This window comes from Macrobrachium rosenbergii, chromosome 16, assembly GCF_040412425.1.
Source record: "Macrobrachium rosenbergii isolate ZJJX-2024 chromosome 16, ASM4041242v1, whole genome shotgun sequence".
Lineage (NCBI taxonomy): Eukaryota > Metazoa > Arthropoda > Malacostraca > Decapoda > Palaemonidae > Macrobrachium > Macrobrachium rosenbergii.
Window position 1 is genome coordinate 1,980,808 of NC_089756.1, and position 21,370 is coordinate 2,002,177.

The 21,370-nt window shown below is 38.0% G+C and overlaps 1 protein-coding gene across 2 annotated transcripts in view; it reads left to right on the plus strand.

Annotated features, from left to right (window-relative positions):
- The first annotated feature begins 1,054 nt into the window (after window positions 1–1,054).
- RpL17 (ribosomal protein L17) overlaps window positions 1,055–21,370 on the plus strand; it is a 34,132-nt gene continuing 13,816 nt past the window's right edge. Inside the window, exons 1-2 of one of the 2 annotated variants that reach the window (XM_067118289.1) lie at window positions 1,055–1,124; window positions 1,363–1,450. In XM_067118289.1, the coding sequence (XP_066974390.1) occupies window positions 1,370–1,450 (81 nt within the window). In that variant the 5' untranslated portion in view covers window positions 1,055–1,124; window positions 1,363–1,369. Of the gene's footprint in view, window positions 1,166–1,362; window positions 1,451–21,370 lie in introns of both variants that reach the window. The other variant, XM_067118290.1, reaches the window with a different exon arrangement.

Consider the following 21,370-nt stretch of genomic DNA (forward strand, 5'->3'; position numbering starts at 1 on the left):
TTCTAACAATTATGGAAGGAACACTAGAAGTAAGTTGTTTACACCATGCATCCTCATGCTAAGAAACATTAAACAAGCCGCGGGAGTCAGCATTTCCCTCAACCCTAACCAGAAATGAAGATTCGTCCGTCTACGACGTCAAGTACCAGTTCAAGCTAAGAGCAGGCCTGGGTTTATTAACCTAGGCCGATGTATCACACTTGTATTAGCCTATGCCCAGGATTGAATTGTTATGTGTAGGCTAGTCTGAGTTAACTGTCCTAAAATGAATGATAGCCTCCGAATGTAAGTCAGGACAATTGACATATCAAGCCACAAGTGATGACAACATTATTATTAAACAATTATTACATTTTTTATTTACGTTCTGTTTGCTATCTATTCTACTTCTTAAAATGTTCTACAGTGATATAACTGCAAACACTAAAATGACCTTGCCGTCGTGAAACAAAATATGACAAGTTAAACAAAGCAAAAAATATTCTGGGCAAAGCACAATTGAGCAAAAGCATATAATGAATCACAAAATATTATAATTAGTACTACAAGGCGTTTTACGGGCTAAGAAGATATTAATTGGACTCTTGTGTGCATACAGAGACTTTGAAATCGAAATTTAGCTTTAAAATTCTGCCAGTAAGTACAAACAAAATAAAGCAGAAGTGGAGTTGAAGGAGCAAGACTTTTTGGGCCGTGTTAAAGAATGTCACATTCTCTATAGCTTTACTGATCAAGCTGCTACTGAAAAAAATAATGTATCTATTTAGAAAATGTTGTCTAATTGTTTAAAAAATTATTATTTAAAATCACATATTAATTCCGAAATCATAGTTAATAATTGGGTTTGCAAGAGCAAAATTAAACCGTAATTATTGGTGCCAACACGGGTGGTTCATCACACATTTAATTTTAAAATCCCATTACATTACAATAATATAGGTAAATTTTACATTAGATTAATATATCTATAAAATCGCATCTTAAAAACTTGTAAAAATATTATGTATTAAGTGCAGAGTCTTCAATTTTCAAAGTGAACGAAAAGAACTTTCTCCTTTAGTTCATTCAATTTCCTACAGATGTCTCTCCTTTCCTTCATCTGTCGGCCGAGAGAATCCAAACTGGTACGTAAATATGTACTTTATTATCGTCTAACATCGTGAAGGTAAATGATGCAAACCGAAGTCTTATTGTGGGAAAAGAAAATACTATAATTGAATATTACCTAGGTGCGATATTTAGTAACGTAAGCCTTCATAGTGTTAAACGCGAGCGTGAAATAATTTTTGTTTACCTTTCATGGTGCCGTGCGGGCAACATGGGACCGAGTTGTTAGTCTTAATTTTTCGCTCTTTTTCATAGATTCAAGATGGTGCGGTACGCCGCTCAGCCGGAAAATCCAACCAAGTCATGCAGGGCGAAGGGGTCGAACCTGCGATGCAGTTTCAAGGTGGGTTGAAATTATATATTTGAGTGAATCACCAATTTTAGATAGGACCTTGCCTAATCAATGTCTGGCAAAGTACCCTACCATAAATGTCTCGTAAGTCAACTTGAGAGTTTACTTTTAGTAAGTAGACATAGGGTTGGTCTCAACACTTCTGAAAAAGTAAATCCTGTCGGTTCCAACTATGCTTAGGCTAGTGGTTTATTACCCCGTACCAATGGAGCAAAATGTCTAATTCAAAGTTATCTAGGGTCATTTGTCGGAAGACTCCAGACACCCATTTCGGAAGGTTCCAGCTGGATTTTTAATGCAAAAATGGCTAGGAAATGATAGGGCAGTAAGAGCCTAAAATTCCAGCAACTACTGATAAAGAGGAACCCCCCTTCCTCCCAAGGGGCAGGAAATGTGTTTTCCCACTTAATTTTTGAGGTTTTTTGCACAAAATTCGGTACACCTAAGTAGTGGCTCCATGGCGGCAATTTCCTTCTAACTCAACTGGGTAATTCTAAGTATTAGCTCCATGCCTCTGTTTACCTTTTAATCTGGTTTCTACTACAATTGTAGGGCTTCTGATACTGGCCGTGTGTTTGTTCGTTGCCGGCCAAATGGAATGTCCCTATGCTGTGTTTAGTACTGGCCCCCGGGGGGGGGGTTACCCACACGTTAACAAGTTATTGCACTTACCGGATGGGATATGAACCTTCGAAACAGACGTAGCCGTGCTCTGTCTTGTGAAGATAGCGTATGGAAACCTCTTGTTGGGTGGACTTCAGAGGTTATTTACATTTGTGCAACAAAAATTGAAGGTAAATCTAAAATTAGCAACCAAAAAACTGTAGAAAAAGTCAAGTTAGAGGGAAATCACCTGCGCAGACCAACTACTTAGATCTGCCTTTAACAGTTTCTACAGTTTTTGGTTGCTGATTACAGATTTACCTTCAATTTTAGTTGCATGAATGTGATTAACCACAGAACTTCATCCAACAAGGTAGGGGACCCAATGGGAAAGCAGGGTCACGGGTCGGGTATACCACTAGGACAGCTGATATGCTCCCTCCATCCAACAAGCTAGGGGACCCGATGGGAATGCAAGATTATGGGTGGGGTGTTAGTATCCTACAATTTGCGGAACCCCTAGGGAAGGCAGGGTTATGGGTGGGGTAGACCACAGGTAATAAGAAAACACCTAAACTTTACTGTTTATGGCACTACAGAGATGAAAAACCCCCAAACAAATGTAGAAAAAAAGACGACAAAGGTGGCCGTTACAAAGATAAAAACTTTAAATCTAAGTAGTAGCTCCACGGCGGCGGCGATTTCCTCTAACTTGACTTTTTCTACAGTGTTTTGGTTGCTAATTATGGATTTCGGTGTGGTTACAGTTTCGTGTGCTGTGGGTTTCGTCTGCCGATTTCCTAGCCATGACCCACCACCAGGTGGCAGTGGGTACCGGCTAGAGAATCGGCGGACGTATACAAAAAGATGGCGACCCAATCTGACAAAACCGACCTAACCGAACCTAGGACGGCGTGCCCTTACCTGGCCGGGCTGGACCCCCCCACAAACCTAGGTTGCGACCGAAACTAACGAAACCAACCTAACCTAACATAGGACGGCGTGCCCTTACCTGGCCAGGCCCCCCCCCCCCCTGGACCCCACCAGAAGGGCCGTGGAATTAGTAAATCTGTAACTTTTCGAAATAGCACGTACCTCATTCGAAGTCGGAATCGGCGACATTAGACTGCATTTTGGCGGGTGTTGAAACGGCTCTATTTAAAGGATATGCACGTTTAATTAATTCAAGGAAAGCTTTAAAGGGGCAAGGGACGACGCTGCCTTCGTCACACTTGCCACAAGTCCCGCTGAAATCGCCAAGTAGGCCACTTTTCATTAGGTAAACCAGCAATGAACGCTCTTCGTGACACAAAACGCCTAAATCCATAAGGGTCACTGGATTCTTAGCCGCAAATTCCATGTGGGTCGGATACGACACGGAAGACACGAAAGTAGCCATGTTAGCAACTCTTGAACCCGGAAGAGACTGAGGAAGGTCGCGGGGCATTTTGGGTCGTTGGTCATCAGCTGTTTGGGTGGAACTACTTACCTTGGCGAAGGGATCTTGGCACGGCAGAATGAGTTAGGCGGCCCAGCATACGAAACTGTAATCGGATTTCCCTTCAATTTTTTGGTGCACAAATGTAGTTAACCCCTGAAGTCCATCTAACAAGGGGTTTCCATACGCAATCCTTACAAGACAGAGCACGGGTGTGTCTGTTTGGAACAGTTCATATCCCATCCGGCAAGTGCAATAACTTGTTAATGTATGGGTACCGCCCCTCAGGGCCAGTACTAAACACTGCGAAGGGACATTCCATTTGGCCAGCAACAAACAAATGCACCGCCAGCATCAGAAGCCCTAAAAGTGTAAAAAAAAAAAAACAGTTTCCTAGGTAAAAAGAGGTGCAGAGCTAATACTGAGAATTACCAAACCTTTAACTACTACTGCTGTTTCGAATGCTGCCATGCATGCGCAAACTTATAGGGGAGTTTTTGGTACACAGGCTGACTCCTTACTGAGGAAAATGGGGGGATGATGTTCGTTTCCGGTCCTTCTAAAGTTTCAATTTACAACAAAATACATTTAAACCCCGGGAGCCACTACTAAACACGGCGAAATACATTTGAACCCCCAGGTGCCCGTACTTAAACACGGCAAAAAGGGTTTCAGGGGGAATTGAGAAGTTTCTCCCGTCATTGGAGGGGGTGGGGGGATAATGTTTGTTTCTGGTTCTTCTAAAGCTTCAATTTATGGCAAAATGCATTTAAACCTCCAGGTGCCAGTATTAAACACGGCAAAATACATTTGATCCCCCAGATGCCAGTACTAAACATGGTGAAAGGGGATTCAGGAGGAATTGAGAAGTTTCTCCCGCCGTTGAAGGGGATGTGGGGGGGATTCATATGCGATCTTCACAGGCATTTCCAACTATTGCACCTCTCTGTTGTGTTGGAACGATTCATAAGCATTTCATTTCAGTACACCAGCTGATTCCTTCCTGCACGCTCCTTTGATCCTAAAACGCGCCACCTTTGGGCGTTAGCTGCGAAAACTTTATGTCAACTGCCGGGAAATTAACATATACTTATATGGCAACTACAAGGTGTTAATTTACCTGCGTTAAAATCACGGCCTGTTAAAAAAAAAATGAATTTTAGCCCCGGTACCTAATGAGTGCAGTCTTGGAGTCCCTAGGTAAGTTTCTTAGGGCTTCTTTTCTTAGTGTACAGACTTTTTTTTTTTTTTTTTACTCCGTCTAGTTTTTTACCTTGGAAACTTTTTTTCTACATTTTTAGGGCTGCTGGTAAAGGAGTTGAAGTTTTGTTTTTGTCAGTCACATGTTCCTAGTCCCGTGCCCGTTACCAGGCTGTGTTGCGTCCCCAGCTGTCCCGTTGCTACCCACTCTTGTTCCTAATGCGTTCTGTGTTTGCGCAACCTTTCTCCCTCCCCCCACTTGTGCCATTCCTCACTTCCCCCCCCCCCTGGTGGGGCACATGAGGAACTTTCTCCCACCCTGCCCCCGGTTATCTCCCTCCCATTCAGCCACTCCCCCCAAGCGGTGGTAGGCTCCCTGGCGTTTTTCCCCTCCAGGGGACGCTTCCAAAAGTAAGCATATCCGCTCCATTTCTGTGTTCTCCCCGCCCAAAACCCTGAATTCCCACAGTCCCCCTTTACTATTGAGTAGAGTTAAGGGGCTGAAAATACGTAAATTACCGACAGAAATGACGGTGAAATTTGAGGAAAACGCATCAAAATTAACTGGGAAAACACATTTCCAGGAATAGAAAACCATACAAATAAATCACTGCCATAGTCTAGTTCGACTGAACACTATTCGAAGCTTTCGGTCGGGGCGAAGAAACGTAAACGGGTGGCGGAAAAGCGCTTTGTGCCTTATCCGCATTTTGAAATATTCTTGGCAAGCTCTTATGTTCTGGCAGGCGGTAATGTTACGCTGCTCGCGCTAGCCATGGGTTACAGAAAATGTAGAAAGAATATTACAGTAAACCCTCTGTACTCGCGGGCGATGTGTACCACACCTCCCCTGTGAATAGCTAAAACCAGTGAATACTTACAACCCTTCTGAAAGCACTTAGAACTGCCTATTTTGATAGTTCAAACACACACAAAACAAACTAAAAATGCGTTTAAACCATAGTTTGTTGGAAAAAATGTAAGAAATACAGGTATTGCCCTACTTACGATGGGGTTAGGTTCCAAAAACCCATCGTGTTTAAGAAAAATCATAACTCGAATATGGCCTAACCTACACTAGGGTAATCAGTACCATCTATACATATATGGTAGCCTAGCCTACACTACACAGTTTACTCTATACATATATGGTATAGTAATTATTAGTGTCAGCTAATTCTGCAGGTTCAATGCAGATTGACATGGTAAGTCAGTGTAAAGAGATATTGAATAACAAACAAGGCCTAGCCTGCATTTTGGTATATTATGTACAGTAGCCTAGCCTACATTATACTGTATTCTATGTTCACGTAATAACACTGTATCATACAAACACCAAAGTAAATGTGCAAGAGCGCTTTTCTTGCTTCTAGTTAGCGTAAATGAATCTCTAGATACTTTATTTATATGGGACATATAATTTATCGTTGTACGAAGTGTTTTTAAGTCGAAATATAACTTAAACATGTCTCGTTGTGAAATTAGCTTTTTTTTTTTATGACGTTGGTGGCTGGCCGTTTGGTGAAATTTTTGTGTAAAAAAAAAAAATCAAGATTCCCTCCGCTATTTTATCTTAATTTCATCATCATACTACGAGCTTTTCGTATTTATCTTTTATCGGCATGAGAACAGCAGTAATGTGTGTTCTTTCTTGCCCAGTAGTTTTGATTAAAATACTTTCCAGTTTTATTTGCGGTCGAGTTTCATCCATGTTGCCAATGCACGATGGTTGAAATACAAGCGAAACAGCTGTTATCCGATTCGGTTATTAGCCAAACAGCAGTTTCTTTTTCGGTGGTTTTGGCTGTACTGTACACATTTTCGCAAAAGTATAAGGTTACTAAGAATACTTTTATCATTCTCTTACTTTTTTAACTAGAAGGTGGAATAAAGAGATGGAGGAAAAGAAGCTGGTCTATTGTAAGTTGGCCTCTCTTGCTGCCCGATTGTACGCTGTTGCCTGTGCCTGCGCGAGATTTAAAAATATTTTCTAAATATTGTCATACCGGTGTTAATTGCTAACTCCATTGTAAACTCGAATTATAACTTGTGCACTACCTGTATTTACAAACGCACAAAAATTGCAAACGAACACTGGCCTATTTTAACTACCGACACGAGAGCAAATGAGGTCGGCTCATTGAATTAATGTACCTATTCCAGCCTCTCGGGCCAACGTGTTGTACATTGTACGCTGCCTGATTGTATGTTGTTGCCTGCGCCAGTCGCCCGCGAAAATTTAAAATGCATATTTTCAAAATATTTTTGGATCGATATTAATTGCTAACCCCATCGTAAAAATGAATTATCGTAACTCGAGCACTACCTGTACCAAAACGTATCATAAACATAGCCTAGCCTACACTAGGGTATTCGGTGCCATGTACTGTATACATATCGCCGCTCTCAAAACAAAGTGGTGTATCTCGGTATTTCTTGTTTTTCAGGAGAGCAATTTAAAGAATTTGCTCAATGTTTTAATTTACTAACAGATTAGTAACAAAGGTATTTAGATGCTGTTAACATAGACAGATACATCAGAAATTGAATTCTTTCATACATATACTCAGTGTTTATATGGTCTAAATAAATTTTCAGGCATGTTCCAATTTCTGAAGAACCTCTTTTACCCAGGGCTTCATGCCACGTGAAGCAATGGCCCTCTAGTTTTCAATTCATACACCTTCAGATTATAGTTTGCTGACTTCCTTTTATAGAACAGCTGATTGTCATTAGTTTGTGGTAGATAAATAACCTGTTGAAGATCAAATGCTGTCACTACTATACTGTCATCAGTTTCTGTTTTTGCCTTGTCTTTCTTTAGTCGCACAGCTTCTTTCTCTCTTGTGTTGCAGAAATAATTCCTCAAGTGCTTTCTTTTTTCTGCATATCCTTTCCTGTAATTTTCTCATATCTTGCACATGTCTTTTTTGGGGTTGTGAAATGAAATATAATGTGTTTTCAGGATGTTACAATACGTTGAATAAGATGCAAAAACCCCTTTTGAGGCATACTCTTCTTTGAACATTTCATACAGTATCTGTTTATTGAGATTAGGATGCAGATACTCTCTCTTGGAATCTTGGCGAATATAATGACTGTTCTCGAAAATCTATTGATGTGCTCAAGAATTGCCTCTCTTTGCTTATCTTCTAGAAATTTTTTTGGCCTCCCTCCTCTCCTCTCGTCTCCTCTCCTTGACAGTGCCTGCCGACTGCCTTTTACTTAGAGCTGTCCGCAGTGTTTTTTCTGAAATGTTGAGGGTATTCAGAAACATGGTTTTATAAATGGGAATCATTCCTTGGTAAGTGGTACAAAAAAGAAATTGACCTCCTTGATGCGTAATTTTTCACTGTTCTCTGTTTCACTTCTGTTGGTTGCACAAATCGAACAATGTACTCTCTGCAGCTGAAGACTGCCAGTACCATAGAAAGCCTTATAACTATAGTGTCTTTGCTCTTCTGAAAAAGAGAAACATTCTTTACCCATTCTGGTACATCCAATGCCATTGCATCTAGGTTTTAAATAAATCCTAGCAGAAACAGTTTTTCCTGTCTTGGGACTGATTTATGCTTCACCTTTGACTGCATTCATGTCCCTTTTTTATTTCTCGTACTTCTTTTTGCTAAACGAGGAAGTGCCCCTTCCTCTCTTTGGTTCTTCCACCTTAAAGTCTTCAGGCTGCCTAGGGATGGCAAGTTGCTTCTTGATCCTCACTGGTTTAACACGTTGACTGCAATTGGCAGTACTGTGAAACGGCCTAATGGGCGTTCTCTTTAAACCCTCATAAAATCAGTAACCAGCTAGCTATTGACGTGAGAGGTGTTATGGTGTATCCCTAAGGTAAGCCGAGTGCTCAGCCAGTGTAAAAAGCGTGACTTTATGTGGTACACTTCGCCTGACATAACAAAAGTCTTAATTACAGGTGTTGTGTACCTAATATGGACATAGTAGATGTGGTCATACATGGCTCATGTCGCCCAAAACTATTAGAGACAGTTCTGCTGGCATTGTGTGCCAAATATGGTCACACTGTGGATGTTCAGTTATGGTGCACATCGCTCAGACTGATCTAGGGAATTACCGTATGCAATGTGTACCAGACGTGGCTCATACTCAGTGTGACTCTAAAAGGCACACATCGCCCTGAATGATTGCACACGTTACTATAAGCGATATGTACCACGTGGTCAACTGAAAAATGTGTAGAATTTCAATATATTGTTATTTTATAACAGATTTATTAGTCATTTGGTGTTTTGCAGACACATGTATGTACATGCACACACACATATATATAACCTTTGTATGTTTTCATGTGTACATGAAATTTGTAGTACACACACATGTGCATATAGGAATATATATAAACATACACATGAATATAATACATATAAGATGCACATACATGTTAGACAGACACACATTAGGAAACATGTACAGGCTGTATTTTTGGCAATATAAATTTGTATTTTGCATAAATAAAAGTATTTATATACAAGTAAATTATTTAGGTCTTCTGCAGTTCTTATTCATATACTGTATCTGCCCATCTGTATACAGTAGCCCATTTTTCTGTAGCTATCCATTTTTATATATATATATATATATATATATATATATATATATATATATATATATATATATATATATATTATATATATATATATATATATATATATATATATATATATATTATATATATACATGCATTATATACATACATGCATTACATACACACATTCATATATAGACTGATATACAAATTACCCATTGTCCCAATATGATGAAAAGTTAATTTGTTTTTCTTATGTAGAAGCAAAACAGAAAGAATATTAATTTTATACTTGTACTCTAAATACTACATGATTTCCTTCATTATACAAAATATAAATGGATATTTTTTTTACCAAGAAAAGGACACTTAATTTTTTTCAGAAGTAAAATGTTTACCAAACTGATTTGTTTTTCTACTGAATTTATATAAATATAATCAAGGGTTAAAAGGATAGCATTTTTTGTTGATCTAATGATAATGTTTTCTATTTTTGTTACTGAAGAAAGAATTTAAAAAAAAAATATGCCCCTTTTGCCAGCATATGAAGATTATTTTCAGTAATAAATAAAGTGTTTAGTTAATGTTCTAGTTTAATTTAATTAATTTCCAATATATTACAATAATATTTTGGTATAAAAAAGCCCATTTTGATTAAAATTTGGATACTTGAAAAAAATATGTAATTCTTAGCATGTGTACCACATAGGGTACACATCGCTCATTCAGAGAGTCCCCTGTGAACCATATATGGAGCACATAGCAGTCAGGGTGTTAACTCGATGGGTTATCTTATTTTCACATGGCCCATTTTTTACAAAATGATTGTAACAACAGCTGATTGCATATTTGGCAAGAACTCAAGACTTCACCTTGACAATCTGACACTTTGCAGTCTTTGACGCGAGAGTCTGGTACATGAGGATCCTTATCACTGTCATAGACGGGGGATTCACTATCATCACTGGGAGAAATTTTGAGATCACGGTTTTCAGCCTGTTGTTTCTGTATTTCCCTGTTCAGAACTCCTGTATCAGCATCCTCTTTTGAAAAGCTAATGGGAGATTGGGTGTCATCAGTATAGCAAGCACATTCTACATTCTGTTCCTTGCAGTTTTCTTTTTTTCTTCCCTTTTGTAATATGACTAAGGGGTAAGTTCTCATCACTATCACTGTTGCCATTTATTTTTACTGTTTCACATCCTCTCTTTCTAAGCTCTCCTGAGAGCTCAATTTCCCATTTGTACCCAACACATTTTGAATACTACTAAGAGGCAAGTCTCACTATCAGTCTCCTTACTAGTAACTGATGCTGTTTCGATTTCTGTAATGGTACCAAAATAGTCATCATTATTCCAATGCATTTTCACTTTCTGTCCTTTCCTAAATGCTTCTCTACCGCCTATGCATTCAAGTTCACTTGTATGGACTACACTTTTTGTGCCATCTTCCATTTCCACCAAAGCATCCATGTTAAAAGGTTGCTCTACCATTTAATCTGAAAATTAAATTTTTAATCTTCAATAACTACTAATGCATACACACAATCATAAATAGACACAGGCATACAAATGTGTATGCAGACATGTTTATACCTGTGCAAAAGCACTTCACATACCCTTTTGCACGCACAGAAACACGTTTTAGCTACCAGAGGGAATGGCCGTGTCTCAGTTTCTTACCCTGTGCCTGCCGTGTGTTTGGCAGTTTTTCAACAATACATCTTAATTTCTGATGTCATGCAGACACATTACATGGTTATCAATCGTTCCCTTATCACTGACATCTTCCACAGCATGTATAAGGTAACTGTTGATTACCAAATCTATAAATGAGATACAAAAAATATACTCTTTACATGCACGGTATAGTAATTATTAATATTAGCTAATGCAAAGTGATTTACGATAATTCAGTACAAAGAAATTGAATAACAAACAAGAATTAGCGTAGCCTACATTATGCTCTCCTCTATATTCACATATCCTATTATACAAACGTCAACATAATGAACATGCATCGTTTCCATGTATCTTTTAAAACGTTATGCCTTAATTCACTTTATCCAATAATATTGCATATGTTCTTATATTGCTTTTGTATTATAAATTGCGATCATGCTTATGCAGTGTTTATTTCACCTTGTTTAATGCCATTCAGAGCGCCTTTTTTTTTTTCTAGTTAGCGTAAATGTATCTCTAGATACTTTATTTATATATATGGGGCAAGGTTATTTTTCATTATACGAAGTGTTTTTAAGTTGAAATATAGCTAAAATACGTCTTTTTGTGAAATTAATTTATATTTTGTTAGTAGATTACGACGGCCATTTGGGGACGTTTGTTTTGTGTAAAAAAAAAATTCAAGATTCCATTCGCTATTTTCACTTGATTTCATCATAATACAAGCTTTACGTATTTATCGTTTATCAGCGTAAAAATAACAGTAATGTGTTTTTTCATGCCCAGTAGTTTTGATTAAAATACTTTCTCTCCCATTTTAATTACGATTGAGTTTCATCCATGTTGCCAATGCACAATAAGTTACAGTATAGTCTTTAGCAGCTTGAACATTGTTTTCTCAGCTTCAGCTACAACTTGCAGTTTAATTTAGCTGTATATTTCCTTGAACTTTTGTACATAGCAAATAAGAGTATAATGTAAAAATATATCACTCCTATTCTACTTAACATCATTTGTGCCGTAACGTATGGTAATTGTTTATTACCGTACGGTGGTTGAAATACCAGGTAAACAGCTGTTGTTATCCAATTCGGTTATGAGCAAAACAACAGTTTCTTGGTCGGTTGTTTATGGTTGTACGCATTTACGCAAGAGTATAGTGTTACTAACAATACTTTTATCATTCTCTTTTACCTTTTTAACTAGAAGATGGGTTAAAGAGACGGAGGAAAATTGTCTATTGTAATTTGGTCTCTCACTGCCTGCGCCCACATGAAATTTAAAAATATTTTACAAATAATATTGTCGTATTAGTATTAATTGTTTACCCCATTGCAAAATCGAATTACCATAGGCTGAATATTGTAACTCGAGCATTACTTGAGTATTTTTAATAGTTTTATCACAAAAAGTGCATTTAGTCATGAAAATGAGATGAAAATACAGTATTTAGTAAATATTTATCAGTGAAAAATACCGCGAATGGGCGAATTTTCTGCAAATAATGGGTAGATACATTCCAAAGAGAAACCCATGAATACATGAGAACGCAAATCCGGAGAGTTCACTGTACTTTAAATTCTTGTAAAGCAAGTAAAATAACATAGGAAAACGTCAATTGCCATAGTCTTAACTCACCACGGAACCAGCTTAGGATACTCTCTCAGTTGGAGGCATTGGGTAAGACCGCGCATGCTTGATAGGGCCTAGAATCAGCAGTAGTAGTAATGCATGAAAAGTGTCTTTGGAACGGCTCCCGCTGTCCATTTATTCACCCCTTTTTTTTACGCTTGTTTTTCGTGTTCCAAATGACATATATGAGAGGAAATACAACACAAGGTGCCCAAACCTTTTCCCAAGTTATTTACCCCACCCAAAACCCTGAATCCCCAACGGGTCCCCCTTACTGTTAGCTATTCTCGAAAGTGTTTTCCCCCACCCAAAACCCCGATTCCCAACTGGTCCCCTTTACCGTCGGCTACAGTTCTAAGGTGATTTGCAGCTTAATTACAGCCGAGCTACAAAATATTACTTTAAATTCTTGTTCAGCAGGTAAGTTCTGTAGAAAAATGTCAACTGCCATAGTCTAGCTCACCACGGACAGCCGGCTTAGATCTACCAAACAAATACTTAGATATATATTGTTCTAGATATTTGGATCTGTTTCCTGGTCTCCTAGCCCATTCCTTTATATAAATCTCTCCAGAGCCTTTCAATGTTTTGTGTGTGCACACTGCTGTCTGTGTGATCAACGAATTCTTCGCTGTGGTTAACGACTTTGTGCGAAAAGCCCTCGTTAGCGAGATTCCAGTATACTGCCCATCCATCGACGATCGCAACCGATCCGGGAAGAATGTTTCGTTTGATGATAGAAATTAGGGGTTCGGCACTTCTGTCTTGTCCTTCTTGATTAAGAGGAATGACAAACTTTTTCATTGCCACCAAATAACCACACTTGACTTAATTGTTGGCTGCATTGAGGGGGCATTCTCTGTCAGATCAAGCAGTGCTTAACACCTTCATCTCGCAGATTTTGCTGAAATTTGGTTCATAGGGACATCATAGACCCTAAATCCATTTCTGAAATTTTTAGACCAATCCGAGAAACAGTTAAAAAAATATAACCTCAGGAAATTTGAGGTCACGTGTGAGGTCACATTTTCACCGACCCATAACTTTGTTAATAATGATCAGAATTGCATAAATATATATGTATTTAGAATCAGAAAGAGCCAAGGAATTCAAATATACAGGTTTTACCACTCTATGTTGAAAAATAAAAAAGTTATACAGAAAACAAAATTTGAGGTCACATTGACCTCCGGGGTATCAAATGAGAATTTTTTATAGATGTGAAAAACGAAGGAAAGGACATTAACTATTAGAATCAGCAAAAATAAAGTTTGTGTATGTAAGTATTTTTCATGAAACTAACCTATAAGTGAACACCATATTCATAAGTCTGGCGTCAGTTCTACCTATTTTTCCACACTTAAGCTCATATTTTGATATACAGATTTTTTATTATAGATATAAAAACAAAGACAGGGTTCGTAGCTATGAGGAACAATCATAAAAATGTTTGGTAATGTTGGAACTTTTTATGTAACTAACTTACAAGTGAACAAAATAAAAAATCATTGTTGGTACTTTTCATGTCACTTAAGTAAACACCAAATTTATAAATTGCTTATATATTCCAGGAATTGTAATATCTTAGTCCTTAGATATAAATTTGAGCTTGGCAAACACCAAGAATATAAGAAATAAAACTTATATAACTGCTAATCTGCACTGGAAATAATAGTTATAACAAAGAATAATAGTTATAACAAAGAACAACACCTACTTTATGGATTCATGTGCTAGCCAACACTAGTTTTGCATTTGCAATGCTTTCATCAATTTCTTTTTTTGGAAAAATGTATTGAATTCTGCTGCTGCCTCCTAGACTAGGACAACTCATTACAGTTAATATATGATGTCCTGGTACAGCACATGAATCCTTGTTTGATGGATAATAGTATGCACTTGTTCCTGATGACCCAGAAGGGTGTAGAAGGTTCACTGTGAAATCATCAAACTCTTCACAGTACGGTATTCCTCCACAATTCCATACCAAACTTCCATGTTGTAAATGCTTCCAACATACTCTCCTGGTTTGATACACTTTGGGTTACCAAGTATTGTAGGTTCATTAGAAATGTGACCTTTCTTCATTCTTTTCTTTTCTCCAATGCCACTTGAGATGGGATACACCATCAGCTCTTCCTTGTCCAGGGGAACAAATCTGTGATATTGCTGAGTTCCAGGAATGGCCCTACTTTCTTTTCTGCTTCTTTCAATTCTGCTGTAGTAACAAAGAAAAATTTGATCTTAAGTTTTCTTCACAAAACTGAAACGTGTTCTGGTATAAGAACTTGCCTCTCAGTAGTTCTCTGCAAACTGGCACGAGCAGTAGCTCTTTTTACTCTCCCTCCAATCCTATCACAGGCGTTTTTTTCATGGGATGTAGCAAAGAAATGCCACTCACAAGCCAGACCAAGGTCCTCATCATGGTAACAAAGGTTTGTGAAGTTATATCTGTTCTTCTGTTGGCCAGCACATCCATCTGAGAAATAGTGCACCTTCTTTAATTGTGGGCATATGAATTTAACATAAGTCATAAGCTTCATTATGAATGTGTAAACCATTATAGTGTCGTGTTTTAGTGATGCAGATAAGAAACACACTAAAATGGCTAAGTTCATGGTCTACAGATGATCTGTAATAGATGACAAAAGGGTGAACTGTACACTGAATTGTCCCAGTGAAAACCTTGGGCAGCATCCTGGACATATGAAAGAAAATTTCTCAGAGAAATCCCCTACTACAACTACCTCGCTCTCAGGTGGTAACGATTCCTTTAACTGCTTATAGTACTAGGGATGATAAGTATTCATGAAGTGGTTCCACCTTATCAACCATTGTACAATGGTCAACAGACCCATTGATTGTAAGTTACTTCATTTGGAGCTGATTTCACACTGTCAGACAACTTGAGAAAATTCAGGACACCCTCTTCCCCTGGGCAATCATTGCAAAGTTGCCTCATGCAGGTCTCTCTCTTCTCTCTCTCTGCTGCAAACACTGTAATCCAGAAGATCCTTGTAAGAAAGACCTCTTTCCCCCAATGCAGCTAAGCTGTAATTTTGGATTTTGATGATTAAGTGCACACAGACAGAATGAGTCCCACCACTACCAGCAAGCACACAATATGATGGCCGTAATCTTGCAAATGCGGAAAATCCAACTTTGGGATTCTTTTCATAATTAGTGTATAGTTAAAAAATCTTTTAAATTTCCAAGGATCAATCGTTTTGCACCTTTTTTGGACCTGCAGCACTGATAACTTTAATGCAATCCTTTTGTCCAGGACACATACAACTAACATCATCTGACTCATAGAATCTCCTAACTATATCTTTGTTCTCTTCAGTTATTACTTTTCCTTTGCTCATTGTTGGAACTTTTGGAAGGATTCCATGTTCTGATTTCAGTAAACGGCTTTTTTTTACCATGTATATTGTAGTTAGAAAGAAGCTAGCTGTTTTATTAATTATGTCGTTGATAGTTTGTGATTGTGACATTTGCTCTCCATGAATGACTGTTTAAATTCATTCATTAATTTGTTCAGATGTTTTTCAGATTGAGTTTCAGATTCTGCACTATTATTTTCCTTATCGAGAATTTCAACACCATAACTGAGTTCCAGACTCTTTTTCAGAGATTTCTGAGCAGATAGTAGCTTACCACGAGCCTTGCTCTTTTTCTGGCTTGATGACAACCCTTCTGAAAACAATAGAAAGAGAGACTTCAAACTTGAATATATCTAAAGAACTGGATGTAGCTCAGCTTGCGTTTTGTGTCAACTCAGTAGTAATATTAAAGATTTAACATTTCAAAGTAAAAGCTTGCAAATTATATATGTTGTACTGTATATACAGTAGCTACCATAAATTCAATATAGTAGTTCAAACAGATGTAGGCTAGTATTAAATATGTTATATTGTTGATTTAGTGCTTACTTTTTGTAATTGGTGTTTGGTCTGGAGTGCAAGAACTGGTTCAAGTGAGGTTGAAGGATTTTCCACTACACTATGAAGCAATCACTGTCATTTTTCACATCTTTAATTGGAGAAATGTTACTTAAATCACTGTCAATAGTACATGATTCACTTGAATCTTGATCAGACTTGTTTTCAGTGGTACTAAGTACTGTATAGTGGGATTTTTCATTATAATTTTCCAACAGTTCACAATGAGTCTCTTTTCAGTCTACCATCACATTTTTCAGCAAGTGTAGCTGTCACTTTTCTAAGATTGATTGTTATGCTTTTTTTGTGCTTTTTAATTGAGTCCTGGCAGTATTTCAAATGTCAAACCATTGTGATGTAATCTGTAAAGGTATGAATACATGACTATAAATTAGATAACATAAATTTTTAGGAAATATAGCTATGTACACTTAATGTTTTGAGTCTTGATAGTCTCTGAGGATCAGAGCACCATACCCACCAGCCGCCCAGTTATATGGTTGCAACTGTACTAACCTGTGGACAAGGATGCTGAAATTAGACAAGTAGCAGTTTGTTTCAACAGGTTGTTTAACCCTTTAACACCGAATGGACATATTTTACATCGACAAAAGTTGTCTGTCGGGTGCCGAGTGGACGTAAAATACGCCGACTACAAAAAGTTTTTTTAAACATTCGCGGAAAAATACTTATAGGCCTCGTTTGCCAAAAATTTTAAATCGCGCCTTGAGGAATGCTGGGAGTTCATGGGTCATGCTGTTGTTTTGTTTACAAGCGTGACCCAGCTGCGCATGCGCGAATTTCTTTCTTATCCCAAAAGAAAGCATCAGCTAACTCTGCTGAAAATCTAAGAAATTCTTTAGTCACCTTGTCGTAATTTTTGCACCGTTTTCTATTAGCCTGTACATAAAGTTTTTTATATGAAAATGTGTGCAATTTCATGTAGAATACAACAGAACATAACTCATGGTTATAGCTTTTATCAATTTTGACATATTTTCATATAAATCACAATACATGCCAAAATTTCAACCTATGGTCAACTTTGACTTGACCGAAATGGTAGAAAAATGCAACTGTAAGCTAAAACTCTTACATTCTAGTAATAATCAATCATTTACCTTCATTTTGCAATAAACAGGAAGTCCCTAGCACAATATTTCGATTCATGGTGAATTTTTGGAAAAACTTTCTTTTACGTCCGCGTGTTACGAATTCATGCATCATTTTGTGATAATATTTTCTCTGCGTTGCTTTGATCATTTTACAATTTGTTATATACCAAAATCATTGCAATTTAGTGTACAACGAAAAAAAAAAAACTCGTTAGCTTTTAACTGTTTTGCTCACAGCGTGATTTGTATACAAATATATGAATTTTTTTTTTGTGCTGTCATATATTCCAATATTTATACATGATGATGATATCTTTTTTCATTTCTGATGGTTGCATACTAAACTTCAGGCAATGAGAAAAAGGAGCCAAAAATGAACTCTTAAAACTTAAAAACTAAGCATGCTGTGATTTAAAAAAAAAAAAACTTTCTGCTTTGGCGCTAACTCTCAAACCCTGCCGGCATACAGCAGACACTTTTGTAAATAGAGGCTTGGTGTTTAACGGTTAACAACACTTGATTGTTTCTCATAGCTTACCAACATACTGTTGCTTTTTATGATTGTTTCTCATAGCTGAGAACCCTGTCTTTGTTTTTATATCTAAAGAAATCTATGTCAAAATATGAGCATAAAGTAAGTATACCTCAGTTTAACCAGATTACTGAGCTGATTAACAGCTCTCTTAGGGCTGGTCCTAGGGATTAGACTTATTTTAAGTGGCTAAGAACCAATTGTTTACCTAGCAACGGTACCTACCGCTTATTGTGGAATCCAAACCAAGTTATACTGAGAAATGAATTTCTATCACCAGAAATAAATTCCTCTAATTCTTCATTGGCCGGCGGGAGATTCGAACGCAGGCCCTGCAGAGTGCTAGCCGAGAACGATACCGACCAGGCCAAGGAAGAACTTAATATGAGCATGAGTGTGAAAAAAATAGGTAGTTCACTGACGCCCAACTTATGAATATGTTGTTCACTAATAGGTTAGTTTCATGAAAAATATGTACTTTTTTTTTTTTTTTTTTTTTTTTTTTTTTTTTTTTTTTTTTTTTTTTTGCTGATTCTAATAGCTAATGCCCTATCCTTCATTTTTTACATCTATAAAAAAATTTCTCAGTTGATAACCCTGAGGTCAAATTGTGACCTCAAATTTTTTTTATTGTATAACTTTTATTTTTCATCATAGAGTTTTAAAACCTGTATATTTGAATTCCTTGGATCTTTCTGATTCTAAATATATATATATACATTTATGCAATTCTGATCATTATTGACCAAGTTATGGGTCGAAAATATGACACCTCACACGTGACCTCAAATTTCCTGAGGTCATATCTTTTGAACCGTTTGTCAGATTGATCTAAAAATTTCAGAAATGGATACAGAGCCTATGATTTCCCTATAAACCAAATTTCATCAAAATCTGAGAGGTGAGGGTGTTAATTTAAAAAAATTTTGGTAGATTTAACAGGGAATGCCTTAATATTTCCTCCAAACGAATAATGTCTCGTCGATTTCAACGACACAACCTTGACTGCCGATGGGTTCTTGAAAAAATTGTCATATGGGAAAATCAAGCAAATTGGTCAGGTAAGGTACTTTTTGGGTAGATTCAGGCACGCTGAACATTTATTCTATGCATTTTTTCATTTAGAGCCGTTGTTAATGAGTTACAGGCGCATTCCTCGGTTGTCCACACTACCCTACTAACTTCGTTTTCAGGTCATGTGAAAGATCTATGGACTTTTACTAAGTTTCACTTTTAGTGTTTTTTTTTTTTGCATTAAAATCGTTATTAAGCATATTATTAATTAGCGAACATACTTTATGGGTATCAAATTAATCATGAAGATAAGCTTACTCATTTACGTAGGTGTCATCGTTCTATCGGCTGGCTCTTAGTTATCAATACAGTAAATACCAAAATAACAACCTAACGTAACCTAGGGGTGTTTACTGGTTACAATTTTGCTGTATTGGCTATGGAGGGGGGTTGGGGGCCGGTATTGTCTTACCTTATAAGTCGTAATTTGATTATTTTTCCATGTTATTAAGCATTTGCGATGGTCGTGTGTTGATAAAACTTTTAGTTTTGATGTGTTTTACCTAAGAAAAATATAAATTATAACATGGGAGGTGGCCGGAGTCTTCCGAAAAATAAATGTTGACTAGGGTAAACGCTCGGGCCGTGAGATACTGCTTAATTCCGTTGTTTGGACACTTCCAGAAAATACATATGAACGACACCCCCCCCACACCCCCCGTCAGCTATGTAGACTTGTGGCGCCTCTACACAGCACGCCGAGGCCTCTTATGTTCCTATCAAACTAACGGTTTTCTCCTAAATTACAAAATAATGGCATATTTCCTATTGAACAGAGGTTCATCAAAATTTAGCTGTGTACGGTGCTAACTTGCCGGCCATGACGCTCTCAAAACTTTTAAAACACTTTCAAAGTGGATGAGTGACTCGTACCCATCTCGATACTTGCTGAGTCACTTGTGTAAACAAACTGCCCATTTCCTGTGTTAAATCTGCAAAATATTTGAACCCATAGAGGTATTTTTAAGTAATAGCTCCATGCCTGTTTTTACCTTCGAAATTGGTTTGTTCCGACATGTATACAAACCGTCGGTCCTTTACATTAGGAATTACTTACGGAAAAGCTGGACATGGCCGTTACACTCTTGAACAAGATGTAACCATTCCAGTTTGCTTTTGGCCGTCATCCATCACAGAAGTGTTTTCAGGTCTCTCTACCTGACTGTCGTTAAGGTCTTTATTATCCCAGTGGGATCTTCCTGTATTTTTGTGTATATATTACGTGTGTTTGATATTTATTAATACAAACCTACGATTTGTGATAACCTTGCATAAGCCGTCGCTCCCATGTCTCTCAGGTTTGACGGCCAAGGGCATATTTAGAGGGACGTAACCAAGTGGTAATGTTTCTCTTCCAGTAGCCCTGTATTTAGACACTGAATGCATTCCCCAGTACATTCGGAGATATTAGATTGGGACGTATTATCTTCGCTCCCCTTCATTGATCGGGACATGAGTTCGCTTCCCTTCTTGGGCTCCTGCTATAGAGAGGGGGGGTGGGGCTGCGGGCGTCGTCGATAAGTTCTGCTTCTACGGCGTCTTTGGTGGCCTCCCCTCCTTCCTTTCCTCTCCCTGTAGGTTTTTCCTTATCTCTCCTTTGATAGAGATCTTTCCTTCTCCCTCTTCACTCATCGTTAGGCGAAGACTGCGAGGGGGGGGGCCTCAGGCGGTCAGGTGACCTCTTGTAAGGGCCCCCACTCATGCTGCGTAGGGCAGTTCCCCTCGTAGTGAGAGGAGTCTCCCTCTGCTAATCATCTTTGCCTTTTCTCTCAGGTTGACAGTGAGCATCGCAGGCACAGCAGTATTTGGCTGGATATCTCGGGATATCTTGCATGGAGGCATTCCGACATTCATGCAAGTGTTGCTTCTGGATTGACCACAGTACCTGGTTGGAATGGCACAGTTCCACATCGGGATCATTCCGACTTTGTTCCCACTGATGTGGATCGATCGCTGTCATTGCTGGCCTTCATGTAAACTGTGGCACTACCTCTGGCATATCTGTGGTCCATCTGTTTTGTGTGTTATGCTTCTATTAATTCGACGAGTCTCAGGGCGGCTCTTCCTGGTCTCCTGCCGCAGCTGTCCTGATTGTTCCTGTCGCTGTTGATGATGTTCCTGGCCATTTCTGTAGCT